The sequence below is a fragment of the Scyliorhinus canicula genome, chromosome 11, assembly GCF_902713615.1.
Source record: "Scyliorhinus canicula chromosome 11, sScyCan1.1, whole genome shotgun sequence".
Taxonomy (NCBI): Eukaryota; Metazoa; Chordata; class Chondrichthyes; order Carcharhiniformes; family Scyliorhinidae; genus Scyliorhinus; species Scyliorhinus canicula.
Genome location: NC_052156.1, coordinates 135,883,210 through 135,901,539, shown reverse-complemented (window position 1 = coordinate 135,901,539; position 18,330 = coordinate 135,883,210). Strand labels below are relative to the sequence as shown.

Below are 18,330 nucleotides of genomic sequence, written 5' to 3'. Positions count from 1 at the left end.
AACCTGTTGGACTTTAACCTGGTGTTGTAAGACTTCTTACTCTTCTTTGGAAAGCCTTCAGGTTTTATGCACCTATCAGGCAGATCTGGATGCCTCCTTCCAGAATCGGGTCCCTTGAGGTGGAATTCCCGCCTTCCTAGAGCTGTTGGCTAATCAGAGGCTGGCCGCTCCTGTGGTCGAGAATGCCGTAGAGGAGGCTGGCAAAACAGTACGTCCGGAGTCCCAGCACCAAGGAGAAGATAGGTAATGGGATGGGGAGCGGTAGGGAGTGCTGTTCACATGGAGAGAGTTCGGGAGCAAGGTGGGGGGATGTGGATGTCAATGGCCGTTTCCTTGCCTCATGTCCATGCCCTTGATCATGCACAAGCTAGTGTAGATCGAGGGACCACACCCCTCCAGCTGACATGCAACCCGCAGTTTAACCAGTTGTGCAGGCTGCATGGTGGCACACCTGCCTGGATCTGAGCAATTTGTAGAAGAGGCCCTTAAGCGATCAGTATCTGACGATTAAAGGATGTCGAGTTGGGGAAGGACAACCATGAGCTTTCCCACTCAGAACCTCTTTCTAATGGAGGTGGAAAGGGGCCTGGCATCGGTCCCGATGCCAACCTACCAAACCCTCAGGCCCTCCCGTCTCCCCCCTCATATTGGGTCAAGGTAGAAGATTACACCCATTTCTGAACAACCCGGACCTTATTTTGCCAACAGATTTAATCAATTAATCTAGAATGTTTGGGTCTCTGTTCACTTGTGTCACGTATTCACAGGAAATGGGGGCAAGGCGTGTGCCTCAAGCTTTGACCCCCCCCGCCCCCCAACCACCACCATACACACACACACACACACACACCTTCTCTTTTCCAGGGGATAGAATTGCAATTAATACAGACCTTTCCTGTCAAGCTCCTCCACTGCTATCAGCCAGTACATGCTGTGCACAAAGTAGTAGAACCACTTCATATGAACCAGAATGAAATAATTTTAAATGACGAGAACAGTTTAGAGGTTCATAGGTTCAAAACAACAAAGTTCCAACGAAGGGTTAATAGTGAGAAACCTTTCTTCATGAAGAGTGATTAATGAAAGGAATTGGTTCCTGGTTAGGGTGAAGCTGAAACACTGGCATTATCTAATCAATTAGGAAAATTAAATTCATTTGAGGTGAATGAATTAAAATGAACTGACTTTCCCTATTGATAATTGTTTCGGGAGATAAGCTTTTTATGCATATAGTTTGTTTTAAAACACTCGACAGTCAATTTTTCTCAGAAAATAATATGGCCTATTTCAATTACTTTGTCGAACAGGTCAGGTATTCGCGTGTTGATCCACATCCAAGCCTCTGTGTAAAGGTAAAGTGCTTTCCAGTCTTTCATTTCAAATAGAATTCTTTAATTTCTAGTGAATGCTGCAAAACCCACCTGAGCCGGGTGTTGGCGGGATTCTCCGCCCCTCCCAGCCGCATGTTTCTCAGCAGCGTGCCATTCGTTGGTGGCGGGAATTTCTACTCCCGCTGCATGTCAGTGAAGCCACCCCACACCACCTAGAAACCTGCGGGTGGGGGTACGCCCTCGCGGCAGGAAAAGAGACCCCCAGTCATTTTCTGCCGCACACACCTCCCAGCTGTGGACAGCACTGAAGTGCAGGAATCCTGGCTGACGGTCTTTATTTCGGATTCAGCTTTAAGAGTTGCCATACTTCCGCTGTTACTGTAATGGTGAAATCAGTCAATTTGAGCGCAGACTGGGGATGGAATCTGGGTTACTTTGAAGCGTGAGTTTGCAATAAATGCTGCATTTTTCAGCTGAGTTTTCTTTATGTTTTCTCAACAATCAAATGTCAAGGATTGGAAGCATAATAGCACTTTTTTTGTTTGGAACTGAAAAATGTTGTTCTTTTAAATGTTTTGTCAGGGAATCTGCACTGTTACTTGCCACATAAAGCTGCCTATCCTCGTGCATGCAAGTGTAAAAACATGAAGTATTTACAGATTATTAACATAAAACATGTCTGTGATCCTCATTCTAACCGGAGTATCCATTTTAAACTTGTTTTACAGTTTACCACAGATGAAGGTTTTTGGGTCAGATGCCCTTTTGCTTCGGGATATTTACCAGGTAACCTTGCATTTTAAAACGGAAATGTACTCAATCTGTGGTTTGGCACAGACCCTATAACGTCCCGGGTTTGATCTCTGGTTGGTTCTGATCAGAGTTCGCTGACCTCAGTCAGGGCAGAGGCTGCGACATTACAACTGGGTTAGGCAGTTGCGGTTCACGTCCTAAATGGTGTGTGGATTTTCCTGCTCATGTGAAGATCTGTGTGCACTAGTTTGACATAGCAATGCATTTAAGAGATTTAAAGTGAATCAAATAACCAGTGAGTGACTGGAGGAAATGAAATCCCACTGCCTGGGAGGGTGGTAGAGGCAGGTTGCCACACATCCTTTAAAAAATACCTGAATGAGCACTTGGCACGTCTTAGCATTCAACACCATGGGCCAGGTGCTGGCACATAGGATTAGGATTGGCAGATCAGGTGCTTTGCATGCGGCAGTGGAGACTCAATAGGTTGAAGGGCCTTTTCTGCAGTGTACGTTTCTGTGATTCTGTGAAATCCCAGCACAGTGGTTAAAACTGCTGTCTCACAGCTTCAGGGACTCGGGTTTTGATTCCAACTTTGGGTGATTGTCTGTGTGGAGTTTGCGCAAACTCATGTCTGCATGGGCTTCCTCCGGGTGCTCTGATTTCCTCCCACAGTCCAAAGAATGGGTTAGGTGGATTGGTCATGCTAAATTGCCTTTTAGTGCCCAAAGGTTAGGTAGGGTTACTGGGATAGGGCATGTGATTTGGCCTTGGTAAGGTGCCCCTTCGGCGGGTCGGCGCAGACTCGATGGGCTGAATAGTCTCCTTTTGCACTGGAGGGATTTTATGATTGCTTTCTGATGACCTTGTGGAAATGTGCATACATGTGGACAGTTGTCTGAGGAATATATAGGACTATATTTAGCTGTGATACTCCCTAAGGTTGTTAGTTTGTTGACATTTGTTTAAAGCAGGAACCATTGGCCCTCTAATAACATTAAAAATATTGAAAATAAAGGTTCAAACGTTGTCAAATTGCAGAGCGAGCTGACTCCTGAGATTTTCTTCAAGTTTCGAATTGACTGATTTTTGAAAATCAATTTTTATATCGTAGCAATGATTCAAGGTGTGGGGGGGTGGGGGGGATATCTTGGGGATTTTTTAATAGTACATTAGGCAGTGGAATTACCACTTTTTTCTTCATAGCTCCTGAGGTAAGGGAGGCTGCCCAAAAATAAAACAAAATTGCCTTCTCTGAACTGAATTAATGAGCAATCAACAAAAGGAAAAATACCTGAGGCGCACCTGTTCAAAAAGGCATTGTTTAACCTTATCCTTACATGAAATTACTGAGCTGTGCAAACATGTTTTGAGGTTTGAGTGAGATAATTATAGAATGGTGCAAGAAAGAGTACACCATGTTACATCCGTTTCCCCCCGCCTTTCGAACTGGAGCACCTCTTTGGCTGGAAGCTGCTGCAAGTGTCAGCTGATCTACAGTGAAACAAATACACTGTTAGACACAAGGCCTTGTGCAGGAGACGGCAGGCTCTGCATAGAATGTGTATCAATGGAATAGAATTGATTTCGTATGGCAGTGTAAAAAGCATGACCATTAGACATAGGAGCAGAATTAGGCTATTTGGCCCATCGGGTCTGCTCTGCCATTCAATCATGGCTGATATGTTTCCCACCCCTATTCTCCTGCCTTCTCCCTATAATCCCTGATGCTCTTATTAGTCAAGAACCTAGTTATCTCTGTCTTAAAGACACTCAGTGACTTGGCCTCCACAGCCTTCTGCGGCTATGAATTCCACAGGTTCAGCACCCTCTGGCTGAAGAAATTCCAACTCATCTCTGTTTTAATGGATTACCTCTTCAGTCTGAGGCTTTGCCCTCAGGTGCACTCCACGTTCACTCTATCTGGGCCTCTCAGTATTCTGAAAGTTTCAAAGAGACCCCCCCCTCATCCTTCAAAACTCCATAAAATACAGACCCAGAAACCTTAATCGCGCCTCATGTAACAAGTCCTTCATTCCGGGGATCATTCTTGTGAACCTCTTCTCGACCCTTTCCAAGGCCAGCACAACCTTCTTTAGATACGGGGCCCAAAACTGCTCACTCTATTCTAAATGGGATCTGACCAGGGCCTTATACCAGCTCAACAGTACATTCCTGCTCTTGTATTCTAGCCTTCTCGACATGAACATTGCATTTGCCTTCCTAACTGCCAACTGAACCTGCATGTTAACCTTAAGAGATTTCTGAACTAGGACGTCTAAGTCCCTTTGTTCTTCTAATTTCTGAAGCTTTTTCCCATTTAGGAAATAGTCTATGCCTCTATTCTTCCTACCAAAGTGCATAACCTCACATTTTTCCACATTGTATTCATCTGCCGCCACTTTGCCCACTCTCGTAGCCTGCCCAAATCCTTCTGCAGCCTCCCTGCTTCCTCAACACAACCTGTCCCTTTACATATCTTTGTATCACCTGCAAATGTAGCAACAGTGCCTTCAGTTCCTTCTTCCAGATCATTAATGTATACCGGGAATAGCTGTGGTCCTAACACCGACCCCGTGGAATACTACTAGTCACTGGCTGCCATCCTGAAAAGGATTCCTCCTTTATCCACACTCTCTCTGCCCTCTGCCAGTCAGCCACTCCTCTATCTGTGCCAGTACCTTGCCCCTAACACAATGGGCTCTTATCTATTTTACAGCCTCCTGTACAGCACTTTGGATGATAGAGAGGTTGCAGCCTGTTTTATATGGCTCCCAATTTATATTTCCATTTATTGCATTGGGAGAGATGTGAAACAGGCTGCGGGTTTATTATCATAATTTCACACTGTTAGACAAATATTTTTCGAATTAAGCCTCTGGAGTTGATCCAAAGTGTTAAATGTCTGGTCATGGTTGAGGTGTACATAGCCTGAAATCTATGAGTGTACTATTTCAGAACCGACGTCTAACCACAGTTAATAATCTAATAACTGTATTTATTTGTTTATAGTTTGGAACATGAGTACTGATGGGCAGTTGGGGAAACTGCAGCTGACATTCATGACCCAAGATACGGCTGAATTCAAGATGGCTCTGTGCAACAAAACTACACCCCACAAGTGTGAACCACTACAGGAGTTACATGTTACGGCAAATACAGTACGTTCATGCTGAATTGTTGATTAGACCACAGGTTAATCAGTAGGACTTAAAGGTACTGGGCTCGATTTAACACACAAAATGTCCCATTTTGGGCACGTAGAGTGGGGTCTTTCTCGGTGCCTGCAGACCTCGCATGACCCTGCTATCAAATGGTACTCTTGTTTTTTCTGGCTTCAGTCTGGAACACCCTGCCAAGGCCATACTTACCTCGCTTTAGCTCGTAAGTGCAGGAAGAGATCTGGATGTAATTTTTACATGCTACCCCTATCTCCCAAACCGCCTTGGGACCCCAACTGTGGCCTCCGGACCCCCCAACACACACACACGCAGTGCTCCAACGTACCTCTTGAACCCTGTCTCATGCATCTCTAAGGGCAGGGCACTCCCAGGCACTTCCAGTTTGGCACCCGAGCACCTTGGCACTGTCAGCCTGGCACCCTGAAAGTGCCACCTGGGGACCCTGGAAGTGGCAGGGTGGCATGACCAGAGTGCCCAGGTAGCACTGCCAAGTTGCCCAGGTGGCTGAATGCCAGGGTATCACCCCACCCAGAGCCTGACCACCCGAGGGCCTCCAATGGCCCGGGCTATCCCTCCCACTGCCATTATGCCTGGTCCACGTTTGTGCAGACCACTGCTAAGTGTCGTCATGGCGAGGTCTCCCAGGCACAGGTGTTCATTCCCGGGCCTCGGAGAATTGGGCGGCAACATATTTAAGTGAGCCATTAGGCTCATTTAAATATGTTAATCTTAGATCACACGATGCGTTCCGAGTGTTGCAAATCTCGTGAGAGATCTCTTGCAACATTTAACGGCCTCGTCGTGTCACTGAGCTGGGCATGACAAGGCTGTTCGATTGTGCCCACTATAAATCGTAACATAACGGTTTTTGAAACAATAGAATATTTCATCCCAAACTTGGGAAGGTTTATCGCTACTCAAATATATAAAATATCTATAAAAGGCAGTCTTTCCCAATGAAATAAAGGCCAGGATTCTCCGTTCCATATTCTAAGTGCTCCTACCAGCGAAGAATTGGGACTGTGTCCCGCTGGTGCTAGAGGTATCGCCATGGTGGAATTCTCACAGTTTGAATATGTAAAAAATATGTATAGCATCCAACATGCCAGTTTCCCTGCAGTTACTGGAGTCGAATCATCATTTTCAACAGGTTCCCCGATCCCAGTGTCCAAAGACGTGCCCCCCTCCCTCCCACAATACAAACGTTATCCCCTTACTGACAAAGGGAGCATCCATGACCCCTTAGCAAGGAGGGCATCCCCTCCCACAACAGGAATAACCGATCACCCCCCTCTATACTATGCATGCGTTATGATGACCCAACCCCCTTGACCTTCTTTTACCCCCCCCTTCAGCCACCCCCCCTCACCCGTTCCCTCCTATTAGTCCCTTCTCCAGGCATTGCCAATCGTGCATTGCTCCCTCGCACCACGGCAGTGACACAATGACCTGAAATCCTTTAAATTTCTAAGCATTCATTCAATTTCACAGTGCAGTACCTTTAATTTGCCCTTGATTGACAGCTTAATGCTTTAAACACAGCTGTCAGGAGGTTTGTTAATTTATCTTTCCTTTCATGCTTGAATACATCTGATGCACTCACCATTGATCCTAACCACAAATGTTTAGAAACATTCTTGTTATGATTGACAGCTACTGGCCACTTCAACAATGCCAAGTGATTTCTGCGGTTGGAAAAGAGGAAGTGAAACTACTTAGCTGTTTTGTAGTGGCCAGAACTATACCTGGAGTTCCCTCTGCAGGGTCGGGGCATAACGAGGGTGGGGTGGTGGTGGGGGGGGGGGGGGAGAGATTCTGGCTTTTAGCCCGTTGACTGAATTCTAATGAATGCAAATGTTTGCATGGTCCCACTGGTGCAGGGCGGGAAGCTTGCTATGGCAGGTGGGGTGGGAACTGGGATTGGGGACAGGTCTGCTGCCCAGCGTCGATTCTATTTTTAGCCCGACTCAGGATTCTCTGCCCAATTGGGATTCGGGATCTTAGCAACGGGGAACGGAGAATCACTGTCACTGGGATTTGCAATCTTAGCAGCGGGGAATGAAAAATCACGGCCAAAAGCTTCAATTCAACTTAAAACTTTTGCTTTTTTGCATCACACAATTAAAATGTTGACTTGCTATTTCGATATTCCGGTACACATTCAGCACAGAGTTAACATGCAAAAGTAATCTTGTCCTGCATTTAAAATCGACATGATTTTGAGAGAAAAAGCAACTTTGCATTTGATCTTCTTGTAATATAGTTTGAAAAATTTCTTTAAAGTAGACCTTCAAATAGAAAGATTTGAAATAGCTTGAAAGTTGTTCATTGATTTATATTTTAGGTTTTGTGTCAAAACAATAACCGATTTAAATGTTTTGCTGCATTACAGATTGGTGCCTTTTCAAGAGTTTTAAACCTGTCTCTTGAAGAATGTGATAGCAATCTTTGTGTGCAGGTAAGCAAAGATAAATTAATCTTTCCCTCAAAAGTTTTTGTTTCTTCTTCTGAAACCAGAAGATCATTGTGATTCGTCTCAACAAGTGGATGTGGTCCTTTTTTGATATCTTATTCCCGTGTGAGACAAAGCAGATTTTGGAAGGGGGTGCAATGTGACCTTGTGCTTCGCACTGTGGTGTATGCCCTGTCTTTATCAGAATTCATCTAGCAGGGGTTTGCTTGATTGAAATTCAGAGCGGAAAACCGGGATCATTTGGTCCCTTCTCTATTCAGGGGTGATTAAGCTGTCTTGACCTTACTCTCATTGCCAGTTGCTTTAGGTCAGCCAACTAATTGCAGGCAATGGACTGAAGTCCGTGAACCTCCAGTCAGTACATTTGCCCACTGCATTGTCAGGGTTTCATTGATGTTTTTAAAAAAATGCACTAATTAACAATTGGTAACACAAATCGAAATAATTTACCCCAACAGGGATGGCGAACGGATATAGACTATTCTGTACGGATTCAGTTCTGCAACATGTGCAGTAAGTAGCTGATTTATCTTCTTTGGTAACACACATCCAAAGTTGCTGATATCCACAGTATTGTGATTTTTGATCTGTTTGAAATAAATTGGTACAACATGCAGTTCACATAGACAGGGTGCAGCACTGTGGAAGGGGTTGGATGGAGTGTTCAGCTGAGGCCCACATTCCTCTCAGCTGGACATAAAATTGTTGAGTCAGTGGTGGAGGCACCCATGTGAAGGGTTTTTTCTGATCACATATATGGTAGCAACAGTGTATATACTGAGAAAATATCCTCAGGTGATTATATATAGTAATGAGTGTAAATGTAGGGCGGGATCCCCCCCCCCCGCCCCCCCAGCGTGTTTGGCACTGACTTAAGTGGCCCACCATTGGCCACCAGCAGGATCTTCTGGTCCCATGACTGTCAATGGGGATTCCCATTGTTTGCACCTGCTGGGGAACCCAGGGTGGGAGGACAATCCTGCCAGCGAGAACGGCCAGAAAAATCCTAAATCCTGCCCCCCCAAACAGCTATTGCTTTTTACTTGGGGGAGGGGCGGGTATCACAAATGCACGATTTCCAGAGGCAGCTGGTCATTTAAATCATCAGCTGCCTTCACTGAAGTAGGATTTTGATTGAACAGGCATGTTGAAATCCAAAGTATGAAGATTAGACCAGGTAGGCGCAGGTCTGAACTTTGTGGATTCACTTGGATAGACAGGGTTTACCTTTGGAGATGTATTGTACCCTTTTGGATCTTTACCCAGGAAACCTTTGGGGATTTGGATCTTGCCCCAGGAAACCTTTGGGGGATTGGATCTTGCCCCAGGAAACCTTTGGGGGATTGGATCTTGCCCCAGAAAACCTTTGGGGGATTGGATCTTGCCCCAGGAAACCTTTGGGGGATTGGATCTTGCCCCAGGAAACCTTTGGGGGATTGGATCTTGCCCCAGAAAACCTTTGGGGGATTGGATCTTGCCCCAGGGAACCTTTGGGGGAGATTGGATGACCTTTGGGATTGTTAAAAGCAGGCATAAAAATGCATAAACTCATTACTGTTTAAATTCTTTGAAACTGTCCACTAAACTGTCATACAAACCTGTCAAAGGGAGCTATCAAGCTGTCAATGTATTTAAAAGCCGTGCCCTTGAAAGAATTGTTTGGTGTTTTTTTTTTAAATTGCTATTTCACTGTCTGGTGACATAAGCCTGAAGATTTTTATTATTGGATTAGTGCCATGTGACTGATTTTACAACCTTCCATTATCATACTAGGGTGCCTGCTACTTCTGTTTGTTTGACAGCTACAAGTGGTTATGTGGTACTACAAATTCTAATGCTGTTGTTAAAAGGGATCGTGCACGTGTATAGAATGTTTGTCATAAGGCATTGTGTAGTTGAAGTAATGCAAATGTACTACATTTTTTAATGAATGAGTGTTTTCTTCAAAATAGTGAATCGACACTTTAACTTTACTTCATCTCACCTCTGCATGGGTTCTGAGGTCTGCCCATGGTGGACATTAGGTGCATTGGCATGTGAAGTGTAAGGGTAATTAATAAGGGGTGGGTTTGCTCTAAGTTGGCACAGGGGCTATAAAGGGCAATGAGGCTGTGGCATGGATGGTGCATGAGAAATGTATATGTTGGGGGTGGGGGGACTAAGAGGGGGCGGTTGGACAGGTGTTTCATGTTTCAATCTTTATTTTAAACTTTTGGACATGTGCCAGAACCTTAGGCTGGCCTTCTGCCCAGCTGGCATCCCGCTTAGTTCTTCTCTGTGTGCCCACCCAATCTCAAATCCAACTCACCTTGGACTGAAAATGTCCAGACAACCATTTTTTGAGGTTGGATTCATGGAGCCGGGAATTTTCCTTTCTCTAGGCACCCAATCAAGGAGTGAAAAACTCGGCCAGCGTCAGAAAATTTATTTTGTTTCAAGCAAAACTCTTTCCCATGTCACGAGCATCCATACAAATCTTCCTACGACCTTAATGATTTTGCTAGCACATTGTGGCCAGAAAAAATCTTATAGTTCTGCCAAGTGATATGCGTGTGAATTCTCTTCATGACCAAGCATGTCCAACAAACCTGTTGGAACAAGGATAGAAATGTACTGAGGGGAGAAAGGTTTGTTGATCTGTTTGCAAATTGTAACAAAATGCTAAAGACGAGTATGAGCATGAGTTAATGATTTTGATATAAGTAGTAAGCTGGAGGAATTAGCGGTTTTAACCACACTGTGATTTGAAGCTGCTGAGTTAAATGCAGCAGAAAGGAAATACAATTGAAATGGATCAATCTCTGAAGATAATTGGGCTGGATTCTCCAGTCTGCCAGCCGTCTTTCCCTGGGCAGCGCACCCTCGTGGCAGCGGGATTCTCCATTCCCGCCACCTGCCAATGGGATTTTGCATTGTGGCCACCCCATGCCGCCGGGAAAGCCGCGGGCATTGGTGCGCTTGCCAGCGCAACTGAGAATCCTGCCGGCGGAGATGTATCACAGGGAAATCCCCAAGGGGATGGGAGCAAATCAGAAAACGTTAAGCACTCTGCCTAATGTTACACTTTGAGGAAAAACAACATTATCAGTCTTTCACCAAGAAGGACAGACGGGGAGAAATTGGGAATGGAAACCTGGCTCCATCCTTCTCCACTCTGACTTGAATTCACATGTTGTGGACAAGAGAGTGGCCACTCATGGGGCTGCAGGGAGAGGTGAGTTGAGGTTGGAGTGAGTGATATAGCAATCGTTAAAAGTTTACATAGCGTTGCTCAAAAATGTTGTTCACTATCTATTTGTTTCTGCTTTCAGAGCTAAACTCTACAGGCACTTCCTCACGTTATATCTGGCCAATTGCAATCACTGTGATTCTATTGATTCTCATGACTGTGATCCTTTGTATTGGATACATGATCTGCAGAGGTGAGAAATAATGAAGGAAAAAATAATTATTTTTGAACTGTTTGCAATGATTGTGTTTTGTGGCCTTGAACATTAAAAATATAAGTGATTCAAGCTGAAATAATTAAGGTGTGTATGGTCACTTATTTGCAAAGGTCGGGACCGGAATTCCCCGGCCCTTCACTCTGCCCCCCCCCCCTCCCACAGATCTGTCGATGGAGTGGGGTGGTTTCAGTGGAAATGTCCATTAACAGTGACAGGAGCAGAAAATTCCACCGCTAGCAAACAGTGCATTGCCTCCCGCTGTCGAGAAACATGCAACTGGGAAACCAGGGAATCCCGCCCCAGAGCATCAATGTGTTCTGGTGATTATTAGAAGTACGAGCAGACTTATTTCTTCATCTTATTCTCTCAGGGCTCCAGTTTTTCTTAGTAAAGGCATTAAAAAGATGTTAAATATTTTAAAGCTTTGAGTCTTTTATTGGAATCCCAAAATATGCCACAGGTTTCAATATGACACGCGTAGAAATTCTACTGTCCCTTAACTATACGTTTCAATTTAGTATTTATCACCCTCTTAGACACTGGGGTTAATCCTGTATCTATGGCCATATGCCAGTGAGCTTTACATTCCACCATTTTTGTGGGGAAGCTTTAATCGGTTTAATATTTTTTATGGGCTTGAACTGATACTTTTGCTTTCACACAATCTACCTGGTGGAAAAGAGGCAGTGGATGGACCAGCAAATGTAAGAGTGACTATGTGGGCATCACAAGAATCATAACCTCGCTACCCCCCAAGACCCACCTTGTTGCTGGGCTGGTTGGCAAAGGCACCACCCACTATTGCAAGCTGTTCATTAGTAATGGTGGCAGGATGGGGTCCTTAAGTGGCTGTCAATTGACTCCTGGGCAGGTAGCTGCCCACAAATCCTCCCCCTCCTCAGACCTAATCGAAGGAAGGCAGCGAGATTGCCACCCGATCGCACGGCTGCTCGCCTTTGAACTTGCTGGGAAAGGGGTGTTTTGGAGGGGGGGGTGGCAAGGGGGAGACATTTGGCTGGATTCTCCGTCCCGCTGCGCCACATTTCCATTTCACCCCGCCGCCGGGATTCTCCGTTACGCCAGTCGGTCAATGGGGTTTCCCACTGTGGGGCAGCCCACGCCGTTGGGAAAAGCTGCCAGCAAAATGGAGCATCCCACCGGCGGAGAATCCAGCCCTTTAAATTCCACCATTTTAGTGAAAAGATTTTGCAATTATTTGAGGTATCTGCACGTGTTTCCTGTTTCATCCCTGGAAAATCAATACTTTTTTTGCATAGTATAATACTTTTCATCAATATTTTAAATATGAAAGTCAAATCCTATAGCCTCAATGACTTTAATTCATTTAAAAAGAGGAGTGTGACAAATTAATTGATCTATCCTTTATCTGTTTTTATTTACTGTCTTTCCTGGGCAGAATTCTCCGACCACCCGCAGAGCCGGGGAATCGCCCGGGGCCGGCGTAAATCCTGCCCTGCTGTGGCCGGAACTCTCCGCCACCCGGGAATTGGCGGGAGCGGGAATCACGCCCCGCCGATCGGCATGCCCCCCGCTGCGATTCTCCGGCCCGTGATGTGCTGAAGTCTGCCGCTGACAGGCCTATCCTGTCGACGTGGTTTAAACCACCTCTGTGCCGGCGGGATTGGCGGCGCGAGCGGGCCCCGGGGTCCTGAGGGGGGTGCGGGGCGATCGGACCCTGGGGGGGGTGCCCCCACGGTGGCCTGGCCCACAATCGGGGCCCACCAATCGGCGGGCGGGCCAGTGCCGTGGGGCCACTCTTTTTCGTCCGCCACCGCCATCGCCTCCACCATGGCGGAGGCGGAAGAGACCCCCTCCACCGCGAATGCGCTGGTGGTGACATCAGCGGCCGCTGACGCACCAGCGTATGTGCGGACCGGCGAAGGCCTTTCGGCCAGCCCCGACGCTGGGCGGCGTAGCGCCAAAGGCTGTTGGTGCCAATTTTAGCGCCATTGGCGGAGCGGGAGCCACTCCGGTGCGGGCCTAACCCCTAAAGGTGCGGAGCATTCCGCACCTTTGGGGAGGCCCGACGCTGGAGTGGTTGGCGTCACTCTGCTACGCCGGGACACCCCGCCCTGCCGGGTAGGGGAGAATTTTGCCCCCTGTCAGCCACACTTTGTAAAGGCGACAAATTTTAAAGAAGGTTAAGGCAGGCTGCTGGAGACCTGTGTGCCTAAGGCCAGTGTCACTAATATTCCTCTGCAAGGCCAGAAGAAAAATAGCTTTCAAGGAGATTCACCTGCACTCCACCATTAGAAATAGAATGTGCACAAAACTATTGTGCTTTTGAAAAATAAAATTGTTGAAAAATAAAATTGTATATTCTTAATATTGAAGATTTATTTTCTTTTTCTTTCATGCCAATCAACATTTACATAGTCCTTCAACAACCTTACAGAAAAGTGTATCTGCATTCTACCCAATCATCTAGAAGGTAGGAAAACGTTTGATGGTGGAAAAAAAGCAGAAACATTAAAGCAAAGCAAAACTTTTCTTGTTAGTCGTCAATGCTGGCAGTTCTATTTTTATAGTGTAGGTATGTGTGGGTGAATTTGGACACGATTTAACAAAAATAAAACAGAATCTCACTTTGGGCACAATAGCGGGGTGTTTCTTAGTGACTGCAGGGCCGCTATCAAATGGGACTTTATCTTTTTTCGCCTCGCCAAGGAATGCCTTGCCAAGGCTGTACTTATCTCACTTCCTGCACCGACAAGCTGAGCTAGTCAGTGCTGGAAGAAATTGGGGTGCCATTTTTAAATACCGCGCCGATCTCTTGACCCCTCAACCACGCAACTGTGGCCTCCGGACTCGCCCAACATTCCTTTTCGGGGGTCCTAGAGCCCGCCCCTCACCCCATCTCTTAAGGGCAGAGCACCCCGGACCCGATCCCTGGCACCTGGGTGGCACTGCCAAGGTGCTAGCCTGGTGGTGCCAGGCTAGCAGTGCTAAGGTGCCGGGTGGCAGCGGGAGTGACAGCCGACCACCGTGCCCAGAGCCCAACCGTCCGGAGCCTCCGATGGCCGGGGAGACCCAACCACCCCGGTGTGCCGTTATGTCTGGTCCACCTTTGCGTGGTCCCGTGCTAAATGGTGCCACAGCGAGGTCTCCCAGGAGTGGCCGTTTGTTCCCAGGCCTCGGGATAATCGGGCACTGACATATTTAAATGAGCTTAATGGTTCACTTAAATATGTAAATCTGAATCTTGCTCTATGAGGGCAAGATCCAGATCGCAACGTCTCATGAGATCTTGTTAGAAAAAAATTACTCTGGATCTCTTGGGCACAAGGCCATATTATGAAATGTTGTTAAATTTAATCAGGGATTCACTACTGTACTATAATCTTTTTTGTCCGCCGATGAGTTTGAGTGGAAACAAGCGGGATAGTGCGAAACAATTTTAAGATGGGAACTCTGCCTTCATATATTGATAATTATCTAAACAGGAATTGGTTTGCTTAAACAAAAAAAGAAATGGTAAGTTTATGGTACAGTAGTTAAATCCCTGAGTAAATTTAACAAAGTTTCAAAACATGTCCTTGTGCTAAAGAGACGCAGCTTTATTTTTGAAGACACTTCTAAAAAGTCTGCAAATGATCACATTTAGAAATTCCCAAAACGATTAACTTGCACTGAATGTGTAACACGTTTCGTGGACAGGGCTTGTTTTCTAGAATCATGGGCGGAATTCTCCGACCCCTTTGAGGGAGGGGGGGGGGGTAGGAGAATCGCCCGGAGCCGGTGTCAATCCCGTCCCCGCCATGTCCCGAATTCTCAGCCCTCCCGAGATTCGCCGGGGGCGGGAATTGCGTCGCTCCAGTTGGCGGGCCCCCCGCGGCGATTCTCCGGCCCGCGATGGGCTGAAGTCCCGCCGCTGACAGGCCTTTCCCGCTGGCGAGGTTTAAACCACCTCTGGTGCCGGTGGGATTGGTGGCGCGGGCAGGCTCTGAGGTCTGGGAGGGGGGGGGGGATCTGACCCTGTGGGGTGCCCCCGCGATCGGGGCCCACCGATCGGCGGGCGAGCCTGCGCTGTGAGGGCACTCTTTTTCTTCCGCCCCGCCATGGTCTTCACCATGGCGGGGAGGGGGAAGAGACCCCCTCCCCTGCGCATGCACCGGTATGATGTCAGCAGTCGCTGACGCACCGGCACATGCGCAGACTTCTGCCGGCCAGCGAAGGCCTTTCGGCCCCAGCTGGTGGGGCGCCAAAGGCCGTTCGCGCCGGCCGGCGGAGCGGCAACCACTCCCGCATGGGCCTAGCCCCTTAATGTGAGGGCTTGGCCCCTAAAGGTGCGGAGAATTTCGCACCTTTGGGGAGGCCTGACGCCGGAGTGGTTGACGCCACTCTAATACGCCGGGGCCCCCCTGCCCCGCCGGGTAGGGGAGAATCCCGGCCCATGTTTGTTTACAAAACCAGTGCAAACCACGGAAACCTGGCTGGCGCTTAAAATCCTGTGGTCTTTTGCCCTGGTGACAGCAATGCCAGATGAATTGTGCTGAGGGGAGAAGAAACCCAGTGTATTTGAAATGAAATTCCATGATCCTCATCCATTTATATTTACAATCGTGTTCTTTGTTGCTTTTCAGAATGTCTGTGGAAATAGATGGAATCTCTCCCTTCTGAAGGTTGTGCCACCGACCGACAGTGAGCTAGTCAAAAGGTTTTGCGACATTCCTCTGTGAAATGAGCAGAGCTTACCGTAAGCTGCTTGTGTGAGAGGACGCAATCAGCAGATGTCCTGTTATTTATTGTAGCAGAAGCTTTCCAAGATTATGGATACAACTGTTATTCCGTTTGGGCAGAAGTACGCATAGAAAAAACTTCAATGCTTGGTTACGGAAAATGGAAAGAAAAATAAGCTTAAGACTGCATATTTTGCTATTTTGTTTCTTGAGAATAGGCCAACTTTTGTTTTCAGGCCTTAACACAGAAAGGTGCAGACACATCGATGTGCTATTTATTTGCCTGGCAGACTCTGAATCAAGTATATGTATGCGCATTATTGACTGGTGCTTATCAATTTAGAAGAATGATTTTCATCTTTTGCCATTAGAATAGTGATGCCTTGTAGCTTGATGGTAGCTGTGGAGAAAAAAATGTGTTATAATGTGAATCCATCTATGAGTCTAGAAGGGCGGATTCTCCGCGTGTTTCTTGGCAACGGGACATTGTGCGCTGTTCTTTGGTGGCAGGTTTCTCTGCTCCCGCTGCTGGCAATGAGATTTCCCATTGAAGCCACCCCACGCCGTCAGGAAACCCAAGGGCTGGGGAATCCCGCCACCAGCGAACAGCGGAAAATATTGGCGTAGAGGGGGTGATGTAAATCCGAGTCATTTAGATTCTGCAGGGAAAGACCTATCTTTGCTTGGTACTGAGGATTGGAAATACTTATTTCCTTGTAGAAAGCCAGTCATATTTTCTCACATTGTCCAAAACATTGGTGACATTAATGAAGTATAAAATGTGTTCAAGATGCTCAAGTATTAGTTCCATTCTTGAATTATGATATATCATTTGTACTAGCTGTATTCATGTAACATGAATGTATTTTTAAAAGACCTCTGTACAATCTATTTGGGAAAGTAAGCCAGTGTACAATGCTCAAATGAATATATTTCAAGCTATAACTTAATCCAGGACTGAATTGATTAAACAAATATATATTACATATGTAACGTGTCTCAACTAGACACCTATGCCAAACAACCATCAAAATGCAACAAGAATGTTGCATATTTGCTAATGTGTTAAATTTTGAAAAAAAAAGCCATTTTGATGTTTGAAAATACCCTGTTGAGTATTGTATTATATTTTATCTGAACATCTTTTCCTGTCAATAATTTTCACCCTCAATGCTACAACAAACACCAAAACAAGTATTAGTGAATCTGCAGCTAAGAATTGTGCACAATTTCTTGAGGTTTATTTAAAATGTTTAGCGATCCCTATGTAAAAAAATAAAGTATTTTATGTTGTTCTGTAGAACTTGTAATCTTTTTGTATGAACCATATCCCACACCACATTAAGGAACAGTTTTGTAGAAGAGCTCAAGATAAACAATACAAGCTATATTAGATGTGACAGAATCATTATGATTGATTATAATTTGTCAAATACCATATTGACTTGTTCTTAGACGTACTAAAAAGTGAATATGCATGAGTGGTTGTTCTTGCTAATTGAAATATTTTCTCCATTTGTATTCAGAAATTGGAAATGCATTGGTAAGAGGATGGGAGAGTACATGTTAACTACTGTATTAATTTGTCACATTTTTAATTGTGTAAGTAAAGAATACATATTACGATTTTGCTAAGTGTATGAATTTGAACTCCATCATAATTTTTAAAAGAACATAAATAAATGGAAATTATTTTTTATATTTCTGTGTTCTATTAATTTGAGTTATTTTTGAGTGGCAACTGAATGTGTTTTTTCTGTTGCTGTACAATATTTATTCTAATCAGATAGTGATTAAAGAACTCCAAGTCCAGATATAACACGCGGTCAATGCAGGTTGGTAGATCTGAAGTGAATTATCTTTCTAAATAAAAACCGACAAGTTAAGTGCGTGGTTTCCCGCTGCTTTCGGCCTAGTCGGAAAATGCCTTTCATCATTTTATTCTATTCCTTTCTCTTTACCCCTCCAATGGTATTCTGAACCAGAACAAAGTTCCGTAAACTTTGGGCGAGCTTCTCTGGCCTCCATACCGCGTGTTTGTCAGCAGCGGGAGGCAGCCTGCTGTTGGCCGGCGTGGAATCTTCTGGCCCCGCTGTTGTCAATGGGATTTTCCATTGAATTCACCCCACATTGCTGGGAAATCAGTGCTGGGGTACACCATCGGAGGGACTGGAATATCCCGCCGACTTGAACAGCCAAAATGATCTCACCCCTTGTGCCTGGAGTCAAGTAATTGAACAAGGGAAAGCTTGAGACAGTCAAAAATAGTTTATCTACTTTTATTTGCAAACAATGAAAGTAAGAAGTTAGCACTAAAGAGGGAAAAGAAAACTAAACAAGCTGAACGAGAAAGGACAAACCAAAAAGTGAAAGTGGAATATTTTAAAATTAAAATGTAGTTTTTTAAATTCAGTTTAAAGCTAATATTACAAAATATATCAATCG

General features: G+C 45.6%; 1 protein-coding gene across 2 annotated transcripts in view; it reads left to right on the top strand.

Annotated features, from left to right (window-relative positions):
- The window catches only part of LOC119973394 (putative interleukin-17 receptor E-like), a 46,595-nt gene extending 29,011 nt beyond the window's left edge, over positions 1-17,584 (top strand). For both annotated transcript variants that reach the window (XM_038811425.1, XM_038811426.1), the window contains 8 exons: positions 1,308-1,352; positions 2,060-2,117; positions 5,097-5,245; positions 7,659-7,724; positions 8,198-8,252; positions 11,051-11,161; positions 13,583-13,637; positions 15,790-17,584. In XM_038811425.1, coding sequence (XP_038667353.1) covers positions 1,308-1,352; positions 2,060-2,117; positions 5,097-5,245; positions 7,659-7,724; positions 8,198-8,252; positions 11,051-11,161; positions 13,583-13,637; positions 15,790-15,826 — 576 coding nt within the window. In that variant the 3' untranslated portion in view covers positions 15,827-17,584. The remainder of the gene's footprint in view (positions 1-1,307; positions 1,353-2,059; positions 2,118-5,096; positions 5,246-7,658; positions 7,725-8,197; positions 8,253-11,050; positions 11,162-13,582; positions 13,638-15,789) is intronic.
- Positions 17,585-18,330: the final 746 nt, after the last annotated feature.